General features: G+C 50.7%; 1 protein-coding gene across 3 annotated transcripts; it reads left to right on the top strand.

Annotated features, from left to right (window-relative positions):
- Window positions 1-1,624: 1,624 nt before the first annotated feature.
- Window positions 1,625-20,103, top strand: ITGB1BP2 (integrin subunit beta 1 binding protein 2). 3 transcript variants are annotated; one of them, XM_053274236.1, is made up of 11 exons: window positions 1,625-1,804; window positions 4,675-4,724; window positions 5,192-5,248; window positions 7,662-7,801; window positions 8,284-8,402; window positions 10,951-11,006; window positions 11,529-11,599; window positions 14,049-14,151; window positions 16,066-16,185; window positions 16,377-16,439; window positions 17,898-20,103. In XM_053274236.1, the coding sequence occupies exons 1-11, from the start codon at window positions 1,741-1,743 to the stop codon at window positions 18,180-18,182; spliced, it is 1,128 nt and encodes a 375-aa protein (XP_053130211.1). In that variant the 5' UTR covers window positions 1,625-1,740; the 3' UTR covers window positions 18,183-20,103. The 3 variants fall into 3 exon arrangements, with proteins under 3 accessions (XP_053130211.1, XP_053130213.1, XP_053130214.1); XM_053274238.1 differs by lacking the exon at window positions 16,377-16,439; XM_053274239.1 differs by lacking the exons at window positions 16,066-16,185; window positions 16,377-16,439.
- Window positions 20,104-21,017: the final 914 nt, after the last annotated feature.

Raw genomic sequence — 21,017 nt, 5'->3', positions numbered from 1 at the left:
TCCCATCCAAATGCAAACCAGGGCAGACTCTGCTTAGCAAAGGGGACAATTCATGTTCGCTGCAGCAGCGATAGAGGAAGATGCTGAAAGGCATCATGTCATCCTGCGTGGGAGGAGGCAATGGGAAACCCCTCCTGTATTCTACCAAAGACAGCCACAGGGCTCTGTGGGCGCCAGGAGTCGACACTGACTTGACGGCACACTTTACCTTACCACAAGACCAGCTCTCCTCCCCAAATAGCCTTTGAATGTTTTCTCACAGGATCCTAAAAGCACCTTTGGGCCTTCAGGTGTGCTCATGTGAATGGAGGCCAGGAAGCAGGAGCGGTAACGTGCTAGCCAAGAGAGTCGGGAATCCTGGGCTGACTTCAAGGCCAGTTAATCCATTTATAATAGCAGAAGCTTTCATGGCCTTCGTCAGATCTGGAGTCTCCGAAAGCTCTGGCCAGTGAGGAGGAGACTGGCTGTTTCATTCCTGTCACAGCTACCCTGAGTAGCCTGTGGCAAGAAAGGCAAGATATCAGTGTTTTAAACAAACATACAAAAAAGACCTTGAGAGATACCTCAATCAAGACTCTGTCATGTTTGCTTTCAAGAGTCTCCTAGATATCAGAGCCCATTCCCGGAGCCTCCGGGGCGGTCCCAGAGGGCTGGACACCCCATGCATCAGACGGACGCCTGCAGCTACTATCCCTCTGGAAGTTATTCCAGCCAAGGGAGCTCACATTAGGTTGCCATATTCACACTTCCCAAATCCGGGTGGCCTAATTTTGCAAATTATACACATTATGTGGCAACTGATTTTGCATTTTGTTTATTTATTTGACAGATTTGTATATTTGGAGAGCTGGTCTTGTGGTGGCAAGCATGACTTGTCCCCTTAGTTAAGCAGGGTCTGCCCTGGTTGCATATGAAAGAGAGACTAGAAGTGTGAGCACTGTGAGATATCCCCGGATGGAGCTGCTCTGAGAAGAGCAGAAGGTTCCAAGTTCCCTCCCTCGCAGCATCGCCAAGATAGGACAAGATGTTTTTTAAATAGGACAAGATTTTTTAATTGAACCAACAAAATAGGGCTGAGAGAGATTCCTGCCTGCAACCTCGGAGAAGCCACTGCCAGTCTGTGAAGATGATACTGAGCTAGATAGACCAAGGGTCTGACTCCGTATATGGCAGCTTCCTATGTTCCTAGACTTTCCCCTCCTCCTCTGCCCTCATATGTGATTGGATCCAGAGTAAAATCCGGGCAATCCAGGCAGTGCATTTGAAATCTGTGTAAATCCAGGTGGAATTTAGCAGCCGGCAGGGAAGAACCAAAATCTGGGGGGCTACCTTAAATTCCCGGAGACATGGCAACGCTGGCTCACATAGTCAAGGTACAGATGTAGGAGAAGCACAGAGTGGCCCAGGAGGACTCATGTGTGGGGAACCCCAACCCGATTCTGGGTGTTTCTGGCTGCTTCTGGCTCACGTGACTCCCCTTCTCCGGGGCAAGAAGCCACACTTGCCAGCTCCAGCGGACTCTGGCAGCAGGCCAAGCGGCTGCATGCCCATCTTTGGGCCGGATCCAGTTGCAGCCCGCCCCTTGGCTGCAGCTAAAGATAGCCGTGCCTCTGTTCTCACCCAGCCTGGGCTGCGAGGGGGAGAGAGCCGCTGACTGACAGCAGTGCCTGCCTGAACCTGAGCTCGGGGGCCTGCCGGCTTGGAGCAGGAGCTGGCCTCGCTGAGTGCCAGACCCCGGAGATGGCCTTGCTGTGCTACAACAAAGGCTGCGGGCAGCGGTTTGACCCGGAGAAGAACAGCCCAGGTAAGGAAGTCGCAGGGGGCGGGAGGGCTGGTCCTGGGCGGCTGCTGTTCACTGACCTCTGCTGGGTGAACTCCCACAAGCCCCTGCTTTAAATCCGGGGTGCATTCCTGGGTGAAGAGAGCAGTTGCCAGAATTTAGGACAGGGTGGAGACTATTGTGACCCTCCCTGCCGCTGCATATAAAGCCTCCTCTGCCTTTAAGCACTGACCCCCTGGCAGCTTCAACAGGTTATGCTTCTCTTAGCACAGAGATGCAGTGATACCTGTCTTCTTCTGCTGAATTTCTGCCTGTCATTCCTCTGTGCAAGGAACAGGAGTCTCTTCTAGATATTAAAAAAAAAGGGGGGGGGGAGGGATGGCCCTGGTGTGGAGAGGCGTTTCCTGTGCACCCAGTTGTACACTGCAGTGCCGGCAAATGCCTTGAAGCACCGTCTGGGCCGGCAGCCTCGCACGTGCAACAAGATGAAAGTAGTAGGAAGGGTCTCTGAGCATGTGCAGAACGCTTAATGACACTGAATAACCACAAGCGCACATCAGGGGGGAAAGGAGGGAGTCTCTCAGGCAGAGGGCCTGCAGCTCACCGTTCAGAAACAAAGCATCAGGGATGTGGTCTCGTGGGAAGCTCAACTGGGTGCCGAGGGAAAGAGAAGCCGCTGCAATCATGGCCTGCAGTGCTCGGAGTTTGCATGCTGCTGCTATCTTGGGGCGTATTTTCTTGTTCTCAGAGGGGGCTGGCTTCTAGAGCCCCTTCCCAGCGTAGCTGTCTGGGGCTTCTGGAAGGTGATGGATGTGGCTGAGAGTCAAGATATGGTGATTTGAGGTGAGTGTCAGGTCTCTGATCGGCTGGGCTGCACACAGGAGCTTTGAGGCCCCGGAGGAATTCATGGATTTATTTATTGCCTGTATATCCTGCTCTTCATCCAAGGAGCCCAGAGCGGTGTCCGTGGTTATGTTTATCCTCACAAGAACCCTGTGAGGCATGTTAGGCTGGCTGAATGGGGACTTGAACTCAGGTCTCCCCAGTTCTAGTCCAACACTCACAACACCCCTCTGGCTCCCTGAACGCCAGCATTGCAGCCGGCCTTCTGGAAAGGGGTGGGTGGAGAAGAGCTTGATTCTCAGGGGTGCTTGCCAGTCATGGGATTGCAGTGTGGCCAGCTCAGAGGAGGGGCTGCCCAAGGTCAGCCCCTGAAATCATTGGCTCTCAACCTTGGGTTCCCAGATGTTTGTTTGTTTGTTTGTTTGATTGATTTATATACTGCCCTTCCAAAATATTGTTATAATACAATTCCCAGCTGCAATGGCTTTTTGCTTTTTGATTCTGGGAGTTGCAGTCAACAACATCTGGGAATCCTGGTTAGAGGGAACACTGCCTGGTACCTATTTGGAGAGGGGACACAATTCAGGTTTTAAAAAAGAACTGTGTTAGCCACTACAAGGGACAGAATGCATGGAACAAGTCCTGCAGGCATCAGCTCAGTGGTGAAGGGAAAGCACTCTGCACACGCTCAGTCACCATCTAATTTATTGTTGCAGGGCTGAGGCTTGACATTTCAAGCCTGCAGAGCTCTCCCTTTTTCCTATATCGGGGGTAGGCCACCTTGGCTCTCCAGCTGTTGCTGATCTACAACTCCCATCATCCTCAGCTGCAATTGCAGCTGGCAATGATGGGAGTTGTAGTTCGTCAACAACTGTAGAACCAAGGTGGCCTACCCCTGAGATAGGAAAAGGGTGCTGAAATGCAGATGTTCCCAACCTTGGATCCCCCAGATGTTGCTGGGCTACAACATAGCAAGCTGCCATATACTGAGTCAGACCATAGGTCCATCTAGCTCAGTACTGTCTACATAGACGGGCAGCGGCTTCTCCAAGGTGGCAGCCAGGAGTCTTTCTCAGTCCTATCTTGGAGATGCCAGGGAGGGAATCTGGGACCTAGATGCTCTTCCAAAAGCGGCTGCATCCCCGAGGGATGTGCTCACACATGTAGTCTCCCATTCATATGCAACCAGGGCGGACCCTGCTTAGCTACGAGGACAAGCCATGCTTGCTACCACAAGACCAGCTCCCTGTCCCTGTGGGAGTTGTAGTCCAACAACATCTAGGGACCCAAGATTGGGAACCCCCAGGGGCGTAACTATAATAGGGCAAGGGGAGACAGTTGTCTGGGGGCCCACTGCCTTGGGGGGCCCCCCAGAGGCAAGTCACATGACTGACTCCCCCAGCTACGCACCCGCCCATGCTTCCTTCAGTTATATTCATCTTCTGAAATTGATGTGAGTGTTAAGACCAGGAGCTACCATATTTCTTTAAGATTTCTTTACTTCATGAGCTGAGCTTCAGTAAGGCGGGGGGCGGGCATTTAAAAATCTTGTCTCTGGGCCCACTCCAACCTTGCTACGCCCCTGGGAACCCCTGTTATAATGGGAGATTGAGAGCCAGTACATGCACGTTTCAAATGTAAACCAGTTTGAAACCAGTTCAGCTATCCTGGCTGACCTCCCCCCTGCAAGAGGAGCCTGCTGGGATTTCTCTGTCACAGGTCTTTGTAGAACTGGGGTTTCCAGGATTCCTTGGCTGGAAGCTGTGAGAGCTAAAGCACGTTTGAAGCAGGCTTAGAAGTGCAGTGTGAACATGGAAAGGAAAACTGTTGTTTGCAGCAGGGAAAGATGCTGCTGCTTGCTCCTGCAGGGTAGGCCGAACTGTTCCCCACAGGTGTGCTGTGCCGGGCAGGTGGGAGGACGGGGCTTTTCATGCTTCCTGATCTAGACTTTACCAGGCAGAACAGGCTAGCAGGGAGGGTTGGTCAGGATGGCAGACGACGAGAAGCACGGTGTGTGCTGAAATGGCTGCCCTTTTGTTTCCTGCCCGCAGACTCTTGCCTTCATCATCCAGGCCTCCCCATCTTCCACGATGCCTTGAAGGTGAGTTGGGCCCGGCCTGGCAGGGGGTGGGTGTACTGCTGCCACCTCAGTGCTTTGAACGGGGGCACATCCTCCTCCGCCCACAAGTGGTGGCTGTATTTCTGGTGACTGTGTTTGAGGACTCACTTGTCTATGGAAAGAAAGACTGATGGTGCTCTCTTACTTAGGAACATAGGGAGCTGCCATATACTGAGTCAGACCACTGGTCCATCTAGCTCAGTATCGTCTTCACAGACTGGCAGCGGCTTCTCCAAGGTTGCAGGCAGGAGTCTCTCTCAGCCCTATCTTGGAGATGCTGCCAGGGAGGGAACTTGGAACCTAGATGCTCTTCCCAGAGCAGCCCACTTCTGTCTTAAATTCCACACATGTAGTCTCCCATTCAAATGCAACCAGGGTCAATCCTGCTTAGCAACGGGGGCAATTCATGCTTGCTCTCAAGACCAGCTTTCCTCCTTTGTTCCACCCAGGGCTGGTCTTGCTGCAAGAAGCGAACCACGGACTTCTCAGAATTCCTCTCCATCAAGGTATGTCTGCGGACGTCTCTCAGTCACGTGGTGGTGGTGGTGGTGGTGGTGGTGCTCTCAGAGGCCACTTGGCTGCTTTCCACGGCCTTGCTTGGCTCCTGGAAGCCGGCCTGTATCCATTTCAACTCTGATCGCAGTCATGCTGCTGATTACAATGTTGATCTGTATGAATTTGTACTGGATGGTTTAAAAAACCCCTGCCAGTTTAAGGCCAGAGTGAAGGCAATCTCATTTTGGCTCAAGCTCCACACCGCTGGGAAATGGGCACCGAAGGCTGATGCCTTAACAGACGTGCCCACGCGTGTTCAGTTGCAGTGCTGTGCAATGACACCAATTCAAACTTCGTGGCCCAGCTCATGATGGACAGCATTAATTGTCGGGCACCAGCAAAGTCTTTGTGGCGGCAGTAAACGGCTGCAGCTGGGTAGGGATGTGCATTTCGTTTCAGATACAAAACATTTTGTGTACAAAACAGGCCATTTCGGCTGTTTTGTAGCCAAAACAAAACACCCAATGCTCAAAACAGAAAATTTTGTATCCAAAACAAAATGTCCCTGTTTTGGATACAAAACGTTCTGTTGTTTCGGCTGTTTTGGGACTACATTTTGCAATCGTGAAAAGCCTTTCTCCTTCGGTCTCAATTTTGAGTTTTGACATCTGTTTGAATTTCCAGCCTGCAGATTGGCCAGCAAAAGCATGCGCTGATCTGCTTGCAATTGCCTCCTTATTCCCTTTAAGCAAATTTAAGGGTAAATTTTACCCTCATTGGCTAGTGGGGCAGTGTGCATTTCATTGTTGTTGTTTCACACTGTTGTGTGTAGATCAATTGCATTTCAGGCGGAGGGGATGTGGATGTGCATGACCTTTGGATATCTGCCTGATTTTCTTCCAAAGCTCTGCTGTTGTTGATGTGTGATGTTGATGTTATTTGGGGTGGATTGGGGGCAGAAAGGGGGCTTTGGGGGCAGAAGAGTGGTTCAGGTGGTAGTGCCCCAATGGGTGCCTGCTGCCACCCAGATTCCAGACGAATTGGGGGAAAGGGCTTATTTTTAAAGAATTTTTGAAAAAGGGGCAGAAAGGGGGCCTGAGGGGCAAAACAGTGAGTTGGGTGGCAGTGCCCCAAGGGGTGCCTGCCACAACCCAGATTCCAAAGGAATAGGGCAAAGGGCTGATTTCTTAGGAATTGTTGAAATTTATGCTTCTTTAAGGTGCCCCCCCCCGGGAATAATGGAGGTTTCAGCAGACCCATAACTCCACCTGGAGGGCACTGGGGTGACCGGGAGCGAGTGGTGGTGTAGTGCACATAGGGTGCCAACCACCCCCATGGGTTGCTGGGTTCTGTTTTTTTTTCTGAGGTGTTCTGAGTGTAGATTCTCTGGTAGCTTATGAGATTTTCAACGACAAACCATGAATCCACTCTCATATGCTACCAGACAATCTGAATCTACACTCAAAACATCTCAGAAACAACAGAACCCAGTACCCCATGGGTTGGCACCCTATGTGCTCTACACCACCACTCACTCTGGGACACCCTGGTGCCCCCCAAGTGCAGTTATGGGGCAGGAATTATGGAGGTCCATCATTCTCTATGGGGAAGAACTTTACAGACGCACAAACTCCATTACATCTTTAAAAATCAGCCTTCTGCCCAATTCCTTTGAAATCATTCTGGCAGCTTCCTTGCCACCACTGGGCACTACCACCCACCCTACTCTGCTCTGGGCCACACCTTTCCCCCCAACATGAAGCTATACTTGTGCTGAAACCTCCATTCTTCCCTATGGGAAGAATCCTATACTTCAAAAATTCACCAAAAACCAGCCCTTTGCCCAATTCCTCTGAAACTTGGGTGGTAGTTTCCACCCATCAGGCACTACCACCACCCACTAGTTTTTCCCTGGGGCCATTTTTAAAAATCCAAAACGTTTTAGATTCGGATTTTGCAATTTCGAACAAAGAACAAAATTGGGGTGTTTCGGATTGGCTGATTTCAAACAAAGAACAAAATGGGGTTGTTTCGGATTCGGGCCAAAAACAAAACAGAAAAAAAAACAAAATGCACAACCCTACAGCTGGGGATGATGGGAGTTGTAGTCCAATTGCAGCTGGAGCCTCAGGTTGGCCACCCCTGTGCGAGTCCGTCGTGAACTTTGATGTTCTGAACATGTCTGGATTTGGGAATGAGACGCTGTTTTGTGAAGCAGCCCAAATGCAGGCCCTTTTGAGATCCAGATAGGAAAGGGAGTTGTCTGATGGGGGTGTGGAGGTGCATGACCGGAGTCAGAGGTTCTGCAAAGTCTCTGGCAGGGCATTCCTCGTTGCCGGCAGTGAAATTCCTGATTGCATGACTGTCATGCTGGAGGCCTGAGGTTAGAACCGGGGCCAGATGCTTGGTGTTTCATCCTCAAAGGGCTGCACAAGAGGGTATCACAGCAGTGAGAAGCCCCCGGAGCCCGAGGAAGCCTTGCCTGAGTCGAAGGTCAAACCGAGCACTGAGATCATCATCCAGGGGCCGAAATCAGCGGAGAAGATGGAGCGGGAGAGGCCCAGGTGAGACAGTGCCTAAGAGAGAATCGAGTCAATTTCCTCAAGGTGGAAATTGACATGCTAGATCAGACCAAGGTGGACTCATCCAGTCCAGCCAGCATCCTGTTTCCAACATTGGCCAGTCAGATGCTTCTGTGAAACCACAAGCAGAGCACAAAAGGGATAGTCCTTCCCTGTTCATTAGCAGCTTCTGGATTTCAGAGGTATTCCGCTTCCATTTAGTTATGGATAATAGCCACTGGTAGATACATCTGTGGAGGACAAATCGAATACCTTTTGAAAGCCATGTAAGTGAGTGGCCGTCATAATCTTGTGGCAGTGAGTTCCATATGTCATCTGTGCATTGTGTTCTGAAGGAGCCGGTATATGGGGGGGGGGGCGGTAGCAGGGCTCCCACCCCGAGGGGTGCCCCCTTGTGGCTGTGACTTTGTAGCAGCTCTGACTCTTAACCAGCACCCGGACGTCTTTTTATCAATCTCCTCCAGTCCTGATGAGGCAAAGCAGCTGCTGCCGGTAAAGGTGTCTGGGTCCTTGGCACAGGCCCTGGAGAAGCTGAACCTGTCCCCCGAGGAGCAGAATCCTGTGCCTGGCTCTGCAGACACCAGTAAGCACTTGATGGGGCGGGAGAGGGGAGGGGTGCGGGGAGAAGCTGGGCTGGGAAGATATTCTGCTAGGGTGTCAAGGAGACTCACAGAATTCTAGGATGGAAAGGGTCCTTAGAGACCCCTGCTCAGTGCAGGAATCTGCTACAGGCATCTCGTCTAGAGAAAGAGGAGGTTGGGTCCCGCTGAAGTCAGGAATGTGAGTTGAGGGGTGGCTAGTCCACGTGCCAGACCCACAGATGTGGGCCTTTGGTACCATCTCGAGGGGTGAATGCTCATAGTGATTTTGGGCAATGTCTTCGCCTTCCCCGCCAGAGGTGGAAATTGGATGATCGCTTTGTTGCACTTACAGCATTCTCCGCACGGAGAATCACACGGTGATTCTCCGTGCGATCACTTCCTCTTTATCCCTGCCCTCAAACGGTTAGGGTAAGACTGCCGTCATTTTTGCACAGAGGAAAGGGTCCGGGTAACAATGTACTAATGGTTGCCCTCTCTCCATGGAGTAATCTTTGGAGGACGCTCCTGCCAATGTTCATTTCCATTCCTCTGATAGAATCCTACGGTCGTTTTTGTGTTCGGAAGACTTCGAACAGCTTTCAAAACACCACTGCAAATGGGGCTGTTGCAGGCTCAATGGTCAGGACAATAAACACATCATAACACACTGACAGCTGGACGTCTTTCAAGGCGATCACTCCTTTTCCGTGAATGAATATGACGGATATTTATATACCGCTTGTCAACAAGCGTTCCCAAAGTGGTTTACAATAGGGCCTTGGCAACAATCAACGGAGCCTTCCTCCCCACAGTTGGCACTGACCTCCCACAGCTGACTCACGTTATGTTAGGAGAATGGGTCCCTCTGGGGTGAGGAATGTGGGTTGAAGGGCTGCAGGGTGAAATTCGGAAGGGGCTGAGCCTCTCTGCTCAGTTGGTGGCTTCCTGCGTTTCGGAGAAGAGAGGGTGGGCTGGAGCCAGTGGTGCTCTTACTCCTGGACTTCAGGGCCCAAGTCCAGGGCCTCCACACCCCCCGGGGACTTCCAAATCTGTCCTGGGTGGTGTGGTCACCGCTGGCGCACCCTGTGCGCCGGGCAGTCAAGTGGGATTATGACCTGTGCCAGGTGCTTTAGAGACAGAGAAGGAGTGTGGAAAGAAATATGTGGGATGGGAATATGTTAAGATGTGTGCTGAAATGTTTCTGCTAATCTGGAAATAGGGGATCATACTTCCATTTATGGTGGTCTTGTCCCAGTATTTTCTGCTTTTGGTAGAGGTATTTTTAGAGATGGGTAAAATTACACCACAGAGGTTAGATATGAGACCAGAGTTGGCTCTATTAAATGTATTTTCGGGAGCTAATTTGGCATTATTGTCTCAGGATCTTATAGTTTTCATGTTCACTGCGGCTAGATTGTCCATTGCACAATACTGGAAGCATAAAACCATGTCTTTGCCATCTTGGTATCAGTCGATGTGGCATATTGACATATCTGAAAAATCGACCCATATTATTCGTCTTCGAGCGGGTCAAGCTAATTCATGTTTGTGTATTGTCTTATTAATATTTTTTTTTAAAGAAAGAAATGTTTCTGCTAATGCATATTTACATCAATATAAAGGTAAACTTGTGCCATCAAGTCAATTTCGACTCCTGGCACCCACAGAGCCCCGAGATTGTCTTTGGTAGAATACAGGAGGGGGTTGACCATTGCCTCCTCCTGCACAGTATGAGATGATGCCTTTCAGCATCTCCCTATATTGCTGCTGCCCGATATAGGGGTTTCCCATCGTCTGGGAAACATACCAGTGGGGATTCGAACCGACAACCTCTTGCTCCCTAGGCAAGTTACTTCCCCTCTGTGCCACTAGGTGACTTTTGCATAAATATACCTGTTTGATAGTCTTACATTCTTGTGAGTCCAGTTGCTGCTTGTGCCCTCAAGAACCCTTGTGTTAGAAATACTGTGTGTATCATGGTGTGTGTGTGTGCATAGGGGGATGATGCTTAATTTGCAGTGGTGGGGGGCGGGGGGGGGGGTCCATCATCAGGGTGGCCTCCAAAGGCCTTTAGATCCAGGCTCCAGAATTACCTAGGTGCAACTCTTGCTGGAGCCCCCACGTTTCAAGAGGATTAACTCTTTAACCACGTTTCAAGAGGATTAACCACGTTTCAATTAATTTTAATTTAATTAAATTAATTCAGTTAATTAATTTCAATTAACCACGTTTCAAGAGGATTAATCCAGGCTGGATTAACAAAGGTGTTAAGTATGTGACATCACAGAGCCCTGCCAAGTGGACATCTGGTAGTTTCTAGATGTAATGCGCGTACATGTCCTGAGCATGTGTAGAGTGCCACTCACAACCTCTTGCCAGCCTCCTCCACACAGGGGCCAGTTGGGTGCCTTCCGGAAGCCCCAAAGCTGGGCATGGGGGTTGTACTCCTTCCCTGCTGGTGCTCCTCTCCCACTGGTCTTCGGAGGTAGACTGCTTCTGAACAGGGAGGTTTGTGTCTGAACCTACATTCTGCATTTCTGGCCACTGCAGGGGCTGTCCTGGAGGTGAGCGTCGGCACCACCTGCAAGAACTCCGGCTGCAAGGCGGTGAGTGGTTTTTCTTATATTCTGCTTTCCCACGAAAAGGTTCTCAAAGCGTTTTACCTAGCCAGAGGAATGAGAAAATGGCTCCCCGCCATCCCAGAGGGGCTCACAGTCCAAAATGAGACACAAGGCAGACCTCAGCAACAACCACTGTGTTGGGGACTGTGTTGGGCTGAATGGGGATGGTCCCCATCCCCATCCCCGCTAAATACAATAGAGCCCCCACTGGAAAAAGTGCCCCTTTGCTGAGTCTAAATCCAAGCCTAGAGGGCCAAACTACAGGCTGAAGGGAAGGGGTAGTCCGGAACCCCAAGCAAGGGCGGGAGAGAACTGTGGCAGGCCCTGCGGGCAAATGGAGCTGCTGCTTGAAGGAATTAATGAATTGCCGGGGGGGGGTCGGGGTCGGGGTCACTGGCTGGGGCAGTCTGGCAGGCAGAAAGGTGGGCTCCTCCGTCCAGCTGGTTGGGCCTGTTCCCTCGCTCCAAGCTGCTGTTGCTGACCTTCCTGGCCCTGCTTGTCTTTCAGGTCTACCAGGGGGAAGAGAGCAACCTGGAGACTTGCACATTCCACCCTGGGGTGCCCGTCTTCCACGAGGGGTAAGATGCAGCCCTGGGAGCTGGGGATGCTCAGGGCCTCTTCCCAAGTGCCCTGCTTTCCCTGGGCAGGTGCGAAGCCTCAGCAGGCCCCCATCTAGGAACAAAGGAAGCTGCCATATACTGAGTCAGACCCTTGGTGCCTCTAGCTCAGGATTGTCTTCACAGACTGGCAGCGGCTTCTCCAAGGTTGCAGGCAGGAGTCTCTCTCAGCCCTATCTTTGGAGATGCTGCCAGGGAGGGGACTTGGAACCTAGATGCTCTTCCCAGACCGGCGCCATCCCCTGAGGGGAATCTCTTCTAGTCTCCCATTTATATGCAACCAGGGCGGACCCCGCTTAGCTAAGGGGACAAGTCATGCTTGCTACCCCAAGGCCAGCTCTCCTCTCCGAGGGGGCAGGATTGTTGTCCCTGCAGGGCCCTACGCTTCCCACCATGCTGCCCAATGCTTCCCACTCCCCTTGATCCCAACAGGGCCAGTTGCCTCTGGAGGACTTTGCAGAAATCAGGTGATCTGCAGATGTCCAGGACTTAGGACTGTACATAGGGAGCTGCTTTATACTGAGTTGGACCACTGGTCCATCTAGCTCAGTATTGACTACACTCACTGGCAGTACCTTTCCAAGATTTCAAGCAGGAGTCTTTCCCAGCTCTATCTAGAGATGCCAGAGATTGAATCTGGGGCCTTCTGCCTGCAAGCAGATGCCCAGTCCCTGAGCCTTGGCCCCATCCACTTACTGCCCCGACATGTCGTGACCATCCAAATGCAAACCAAGGACGATCTTGCTGAGCAAAGGGAACAATTCATGCCACAAGACCAGAGCTGGTCTGGTGGCAGCAAGCATGACTTGTCGCCTTAAGCTAAGCAGGGACCATCCTGGTTTGCATTTGAATGGGAGACTACTTGTGTGAGCACTGGAAGATATTCCCCAAGTTCCCTCCTCCCTGGTGGCACCTCCAAGATAGGGCTGAGAGAGGTTCCTGCCTGCAACCTTGGAGAAGCCGCTGCCAGTCTGCATAGACAATACTGAGCTAGATAGATCAATGGTCTGACTCAGTATATGGCAGCTTCCTATGTTCCTATCACAAGATCAGCTGTCCTCCCCATGAAATCTAGGAAGCTGCTGCCTTATACCGAGTCCCGCTATTGGTCCATTGCTCAGTACTGTCTACATCGATTAGCAGCGGCTCTCCAAGGTTCCAGGCAGAAGTTTCTTCTTCCCAGCCCTCCCTGGAGATGCCAGGGAGTTCACCTGGGGTCTTCTGCATGCAAGCAAAAGCTCTGCCACTGAGCCACTGCTCCATCCCCTAAGTGGAACGTCTTACAGCAGACAGTGCTCACTTGTAGTCACCCATCCAAATGCAAACCAGGGCACATCCTGCTTAGCACAGGGGACAAGGCATGCTTTTTAGAACCAGAAGATGAGCCATCCTCCCCTGTAACTGAAGCCATTTCCAGAAGGAACATTCCTCAAGTCTCCCATCCTCCTACATCTGGTTGTGCCTTGAGGAATGTTCCAAGGTGACTTCTGGAAAAGAGCAGCCCAATTGCCTGTTCACGTACATCAGCCTCTTTCAACGACCAGCCTTCTGCAGAGCCGGAGAGAGAATCCAAGGACTGCTGTCTTTGTTAGAATTATTTGCTACACTCATTCCTCCTCTTTCAGCCAATGTGGGATTGTGGCAAAGGCGCCAGCTTCCTTCTCAATCACAGTCCGTGTGTCTTGTGACTGTGCTTCAGTATAGGAATGTGGTGTGTACACACACACACACACACACACACAGGCTAGAGTGCTGGACTGCGATAAGGGGAGGCCTGCGTTCAAATCCCTAATCAGCCATAAAACCTGCTGAGCTGCTCTCTCTGTCTCATCTAGTCAGAGGTGTACCTAGGTAATGTGGGAGCCTGGACCTATAGGCCTTTGGAGGCCCCCATCCCCTGAAAATTAAGCATTACTATTATTGTTGTTGTTTACATTTTATATCCTGCTCTTCCTTCAATGAGCCCAGAGCGGTGCACTACATACTTGATTTTCTCTTTCACAACAGCCCTGTGAAGTAGGCTAGGCTGAGAGAGAAGTGACTGGCCCAGAGTCACCCAGCAAGTCTCATGGCTGAATGGGGATTTGAACTCGGATCTCCCTGGTCCTCGTCCAGCACGCTAACCACTACACCACACTGAACATCATCATGCTCAGCCGGGGCAACCACACCACCTGGGACAGACTAAAGAGGATTTGAGAGCCCCCAGGAGCTGTGCAGGCCCTGGACTCTGGCCCCGAAGTCCAGGGGTAAGAGCACCTCTGCTGGCCAGCTGCACCGTGAGGAATGAAAGGGGGTGCGGGGTGGGGAGAGCCATGCCAGTCTCAGTTCCTTGGAGGAAAGGTGGGGTGAATGTGAACAATCAAGAATAAATGATGGGTTATTGTCATTTATTCTCCCACCCCCCCAGCATGAAATACTGGAGCTGCTGTGGAATTAAAACCACAGACTTCACTGCATTCCTGGAGCAGAAGGGCTGCAGCAGAGGGAAGCACACCTGGGTGAAGAAGCAGGTGAGGTGTGGGGGAACCCCCTGGGAACCCCTCCCTGCTCCCTAGTGTGTCCTGTGCTTTTAGGGTTCCTTCTCTAGAAGAGAGAGGAAAGGGGCAGGCAGGGCTCAACCTCCTCCCTGTGGCTGGCCTCAGCAGAGGAGGAGACCAGTCCTTTTCTTCCTAGTCAAAGAAAGTTCATCTCCGAATCAGTCCTGCAAAGAGTCAGTTCTGGCTTTGCCTCTCCTTTTCAAGCTTCCCAGGGAACTAGATAAATGACTTTATCAGAACCAGAACTATTCCGAGCCCGTCATGAAGATGCAAAAACAAGTGGTGTAAAACAAGCTCCTATGCATTTTGAGGAAAATCCTCTTCTTCCGGGGATAGTCTTCTCTTCATCCTGCAGAGCACAACATCTATCTCTTACCAGTAGCTACTTTATCAGGAGCTTACCTGTAGGGACCATCTTCGGGGTCCTACGTAAAGGTAAAGTTTGCCAGGAGTCAGTGTCGACTGCTGGCAACCACAGAGCCCCGTGGTTGTCTTTGGTAGAATACAGGAGGGGTTGACCATAGCCTCCTCCCGCGCAGTATGAGATGATGCCTTTCAGCACCTTCCTACTTGTTTTTCACCAATAAACAGTTGTGTATCACTTGTTTTTGCATCTTCAGCCTTGCTGTTGTTGTGCTGCCCCCCTCTTTTGTGGATCTACCCCATCATCATCACTACTGCCCCTGACTTCCACTGCATACTAGAATGGTGTGGCTCAGTCTTTGCAGGTACTAACCTAGCAAGAGGATGATGGGGGTGGGTGGGGAAGCATTCCCATTAGCCAGAACTGCTGTGGGGTGAGCAACAGTTCTTTCTCCAAATTCAATTTTTATTATTTTTAACATCAATAATATTAACATTCATTACAAGTACACACAGAAAAATAAAAAGGTGGACTTCCCGCTCAGATTTCTTCGTGAGTCATCAACTATAACATTTACCTTTGCTCTTATAATACCTCAAAGCATAAATTCAAACCCTTATATATATCGTTAATCTAACCAACCTGCAGTTTTACTAAATTTCAAACCCTACGGTCAAGTTCAAAGTAGGAAAATAATCCTTTAAGTACAACAAGAATGGTTTCCAATCTTCTTTAAAACATTCCAAGTTTTTGTCTCTTAGTAATGCTGTTAGTTTTGCCATCTCCGCATATTCCATAATTTTTAACAGCCAGTCTTGTTTTGAAGGCGGGTGAGTAACAGTTCTGAGGCAAGAGTCCATAGAGTACTCACTCACTCACATCAATTTGGGAGGATGAATACAACTGCAGGAAGCCCAGGCGGGTGTGAGGCTGGGGGAGTCAGTCATGTGACTTGACTCAGGGGGGCCCCCAAGGCAGTGGGCCCCCAGACAACTGTCTCCCCTTGCCCTATTATAGTTATGCCCCTGGGAAGAGGACTTTGAATTAAATGACCCCCAATTTCTAACAACAAAGGATATTATATATACCGCTTTTCAACAAAAGTTCCCAAAGTGGTTTTAAAAGAGAAATAAAAATAAATAAAGATGGATCTTTATAAATAAAGATTGAACAAAAAATAACTGGGCTGGCGGCGGGGACCTAGTCTTGGGTTCAGGTAAATCTGGTATATTGGTAGCTAGTAGCCAAGCAGGCCCTCCGCCCTTGTGACTGGGAGCAGGAACTTGGCTTCTGTTCTGTGCCTGCCTCACTTTGCAGCATGGGGGTGGGTGGGTGGGCGGGCTGGAAAACTGCAGTGCTTGCCTGGTGGCGGAGATGCCATCCTGATGGTCAGTTGCATAAAGCACCAGTCGGAAGGACTGGCCCAGGGCGAGTTCTGACTGTTTGTGGAAGAGATGTCAGCCCCAGCTCCAGCCCTCTGAGCCGGAAGGACTGGAAGGTTCACCAGCTCCTCTTGGCCACAGGACAAGCAGCTGGTCTCCTGCCGGCAGGACTGGCACCAAACCAGCAGCCAGGTGGTGGTGACCATCTATGCCAAGACGCCTCTGCCGGATTTCAGCTCGGTGAAGGCCAACCGCACCGTGGTAAGTGACGGTGCCCTTGCGCCAGCTTGCCTATGGGGCAACTCGGGGTTGCTGGGACACCCTTGGCCTGCAGGGGACTGCTGGATTCTTAGGCTGTTGTGGTCCCCCTTAGCCCAAATGAGATGGTGCTCCCACGGCAGCTCTGAGCTGCGCTAAGGGGATCTCCTCTTCCTGCTCTCTCCTCCTCTTAGCTGGACATCCACGTCATCTTTGAGGGAAACAAGGTCTTCCAGGTGGAGCTAGATCTCTGGGGGGTAAGTCTTGGCTTCCTCACCTCAGTTTCTCGCTAAGAAAGTGTCTGGGCAAGAGCCTGTACTTGAGGTGCATATCTATGCAAAGATGGGGCAAAGCTTCCTCTATAGAATATCTGTCCATCATGCAGGTGTCAGGACATATGTCTGGGGTGGGGGGGAGACTGTGCTTCTAACTAGGCTGCACTGAGGAAGAACGAAAAGGTGGTGGACCATGTGCCTGGCTGCTTTGTGGGGGCCCAGGGGCTGTGGAGGCCCTGGTCTTCAGCCCCGAAGTCCAGGGGTAAGAGTGCCTCTGAGCGTGTGTTGTGTGCCACTCCTGCCTTCTGATCTTCTGCACTGCTTGGAGAGGCTGTATGGACTAAGTCCTGTTCACATCTGTTCACCCAGGCTTTTAATTAATACTGTTTTCATGGTTTTGATGCTGTTTTAAAATACTATTTTAATAATTTTAAATTGCTGTAATGTTTTAAATTTGGTTTTGTTTTAACTAATGGTTTACTTTTTCTGTTTTTATTTTGTTGTAAACCGCCCAGAGATGTAAGTTTTGGGTGGTATACAAATATGTTGAATGCATGAATGAATGCATGAATGAATGGATACCAACTGAGCTAAGGGTGTTGCAAATAAGTGGATGAATGGACAAATGAGACTGCCTCCTACTGAGTTACGGTATGGATCAGTTCTGACAGACTGTTGCTCTCTCAGGTCACAGGCAGAGAGGGGTCTCCCCACCACTACCTGCTTTGGAGGTCCCTTTAAGCAGAGGTGCTGCTTGGGCCTGATCGTGGCGCCTTCTGCATGCAAAGCGGGTGCTATTCTCCTGAGAACAGCTCCACCCACAAAAGGCTAGTGCCAAGGCCTGTGTGGGGCACATGCCTTGCTGGCATTGTGGACACATAGAAACAAAGGTACATAGAGAGCTGCCTTAGTCAGACCATGGGTCCATCTAGCCCAGTATTGTCTGCACTGACCAGCAGCAGCTTCTCCAAGCCCTACCTGGAGATGCTGCCAGGGATGGAACCTGGGACCTTCTGCATGCAAAGCAGATGCTCTGCCACTGAGCTACGGCCCCATCCTCTAAGGGTAGGCCTGCTCAATTTAGCCCCTCCCAGCTGTTTTTGGCTACAACTCCCATAATCCTCAGCCACAATAGCCAATAGCCAGGGATGATGGGAGTTGTAGGTCAGCAGCTGCAGGAGGGCCGAAGTAGAGCAGGCCTACCTAAGGGGAATATCTTACAGCGCTCGCATGTAGTCTCTCATCCAAATGCAAACCAAAGTGGACCCTCCTTCTCCTCCATATTGGCTCTGACCAGCCTGTCTGGTGGTAGGAACCCTTCCCTCTTGCCTTCTGGATGGGGTGAGCTGCCTGTCTTGTCCTGGTAGGGGAGTTTCCTTCTCTTGGCTGCCCAGGGCCCTGATCCATTCCTGTGTGTGTCCCCCTCCTCCTCTTCCCCAGGTCGTCAACGTGGAGAGGAGCTTTGTGAACATGGTGCCCTCCAAGGTGGAGATCACCCTGCAGAAGGACAGCCCCGTCCCTTGGGCCAGGCTGGAGCACCCGCAGAGCCGAGCACAGGCCAAGAATCAGCAGCAGCAGCAGCTGGAAGCAGATGCCTTGGAAGCCAAAGACGCGTCCCAGGAAGAGTCGGACGACAGCCTGAGCTGGTCTGAGGAGGAAGATGAAGAGTGGGGGGTAGGGAGCGAGAGCCAAGCCTTCTTCAGCCCCGCTTCCGGTGGAAACTGAGCCACCCTGGAGTCCTGGGACCCGAGGCTTGGGAGCAAGAGAGACAGCCTGACTGCTTCGTGTTCCTCTTCTGGCTGCAGAACAGAGGGGCACTTGGCCAGGTGGTGCAACAAGAACCTTTGTCAGAAACAGACTTGGCTGCTGCTTTTAGTCTGCCTGGAGTTTTGAGGCCATCTGGCCTGGGATGCTAGCAAAGAGGGTGGGTGAGGGCCAGAGGTGGTGGAGCGGACACCTGGAACGCCTCCTCTCAATGTCCAGCTCTTGCTGGTTCTCATCAGTGAAATAAAAGCAACTCCATCCAGCATGAAGAAAGGTACAGAGTATGTTTGTTTATGCTGGGCTCTATAGCCCAGTTTGGGCAGGTGGACAAGTCAGTTCCGCACAGCTTTGTGGTTCCCATTTCTGAATCAGGGCAGACCTCAGGCCCATTAACACATTATGTTCAACACTCGTATAACAAGTGTATAACAATGTACACAAGTACAGATCTGTACACAGGTACAGTCATTCACATGTTGTGCTGAATGCAGGTTCAGAAGTACACTTCCTGTCTGAACTATGGATTTGAAGGGCCTGTATCCAGGTTCACTTTTAAGATGAACACAGGTACAGTCATTCACACAAACACATGTATGAGTGTACTACCGACATCTGTACACTTGTACAGCATAATGTCTGAATCAGGCTTTCTTCTTGCTGCCACTCTGGGTATGACTGTACTCAATAGGGCAGTTCACACAATCAAAAATGGAGAAGCCACCTACCCTAATTTGGGAGTAGTTTGCTGATTGTGTGTCAGTCAAAAACGGGGCTGGGAGCTTGATTGTGAGCGAAGCCTCAGCTGGATGGGATGTTTCCCCCAGCCTACCTCATTCTGAAGCTGGGGACAAAATCTGGGTAGGGCATGCTCATCCTACACAGCTGGGGGCTTCGCTCACAACCAAGTTCCTGTCTCCGAACTTGTTTTTAACTGACAACTGGCAAATGGGAGCACACCCAACACCCAAATTAGGGTAAGAGGCTTGCCCTAATGTCGACTGTGCGAACTGCCCTGATGTTTGTTTAACTGCCCAGGAGAATTTTTGTGTTTTAACATTTATATCCCAATCTTCCTCCAAGGAGCTCAGTGCATGGTTATGTTTATCCTCACAACAACCCTGTGAGGTAGATTAGGCTGAGAGATACATGACTGGCAGAGTCGCCCAGTGAGTTTCATGGTTGAATGGGGATTTGAACTTGGGGCTTCCCGGTCCTAGTCCAACACTCTAACCACCACTAGAACAAACTGGATAATGCTGCCAATAATGGACAGAAGCAAAATGCTGGAAGGCCAAATGGCACAGCATCATTTAAGGATGAGAGTGAAGAAAGAGCAGAGAGAGGTGTGATGGATACTCTTCTCCTGGCAGCCTTGGCAGTGCACTGTCAATTGTGCAAGGCTCTGTACTCCTGGGAGTTCCTGGAAGCCGGTTGCAGGAATGCAGGTCCCCTCTTCTATGAAGAAGAGGTACCTTCCTTATGAGGCAAGGCTATAACATCTGAGGCTTTTTAGTTTTGAAAAAAGACTAAGGGGAGACATGGTCTACATATGCATGGTGTGGAGAGGGCGGAGAGAGAGAGGTTCTTCTCCCTCTCTCGCAGCGCTAGAACCAGGGGTCATCCCATGAAGCTGATGGCCACAAAATTTAGGACTGGCAAAAGGAAGAGACAACTCCTGCTCTTTTCTTGACAGCTCTCTGAGTATTTCCCAGCAAATTTGCCTCAATGTTAATAAGTACCACTCAAGTCCCTCTTTTTATTTCAGAGTTATTTGGGTGCCAAATAGCACAAGCAACAAAATCTGATGCTTTCCTGCAGAATGTAGATTGCTTTCCTTTTCTTCCCGATTTGAAAAAAGTAATAAAAAATAAATGGAATTGTGGGCAGAATTTTTTTTTTTTTTAAAGCAGCTTCCTTGGGTCATACTGAGTATGCTCAACTGCAGTTGAGCATGCTCAGTTGCATGGGGTAGGGAAATCTTGACAGGGTAACTAAAAGCAACAGCACATGGGACCAGGCTAGGGCCTGGGAACAGGACAGGTGCTGCAGTGCAGCAAATCACCACAAGGGGCTGCATGGAGCAGAAACTTTGCCACAGCAGCATACCTTCCCCGGAGACATTGCAGCCACAACCTGAAGTTGAAATCCTGTGAGCAGAGAGCAGATCCTGCCGTACAGTTGGATTATTTTCTTTCTGGCTCATTTTTTCTACACTACACCTCCCTGCCCTGTATCTTCTGTGCTGCTGGGAGAGGCTGCATGAGGGAAGTCCTGACTAGTAGTAAACTTCTTTGCTTTGAAGCTAAAAAGCAACAGGGTTTCCTTTGCAACCTGAAGCAAGGGAAGTGCTCCTCACTGCATGTCTGGATTTCCATGGCTATGTAGCAAATATAAAGATCTGTGCATAATTGTGATCCTCCTCCTTTGGCTTGGCACGAGGGGAGCCCTGGGCCCCACATCTGCTGGGTTGCAGCACAGGCTCTGATAGGAGGTGAGGCTTTATGTTCCTGGCATCCTTGCAAGAATTGTGCCCGTTGCCCCTACTCTGCCAGGTGGATCTCCTACCTTGACACCTGAATTGCCCGCAGCAGGAGCAATGAGATCAGGAAGCAAGACATGAATGTTCCCCTTAGCTGTGTTTTGAGAACGGGCCTCAGATCCCATGAAGATAAATGAGATGTGCTCCTCTTTCCCCCCACACTGGATTTTTGGGGACGAGACAAACCAACCAGCTTTCTTGAATGGATCCTGGAGGAGCGTTTTAAGACCAGGGGCAGATTATGATTTTTGCCACCC

The sequence above is a fragment of the Hemicordylus capensis genome, chromosome 11, assembly GCF_027244095.1.
Source record: "Hemicordylus capensis ecotype Gifberg chromosome 11, rHemCap1.1.pri, whole genome shotgun sequence".
NCBI classification, from domain to species: domain Eukaryota; kingdom Metazoa; phylum Chordata; class Lepidosauria; order Squamata; family Cordylidae; genus Hemicordylus; species Hemicordylus capensis.
The sequence above is the reverse complement of the archived record's forward strand: the minus strand, read 5'-3'. Positions and strand labels throughout refer to the sequence as shown.

Excerpts from the sequence above, each read along its gene's own strand:
- ITGB1BP2 (XM_053274236.1), top strand. The coding sequence starts at position 1,741 with ATGGCCTTGCTGTGCTACAACAAAGGCTGCGGGCAGCGGTTTGACCCG. Across the intron at positions 5,249-7,661 it reads CAGAATTCCTCTCCATCAAG|GGCTGCACAAGAGGGTATCA; the intron begins GTATGTCTGCGG and ends TCATCCTCAAAG. Across the intron at positions 16,440-17,897 it reads TGGAGCTAGATCTCTGGGGG|GTCGTCAACGTGGAGAGGAG; the intron begins GTAAGTCTTGGC and ends CCTCTTCCCCAG.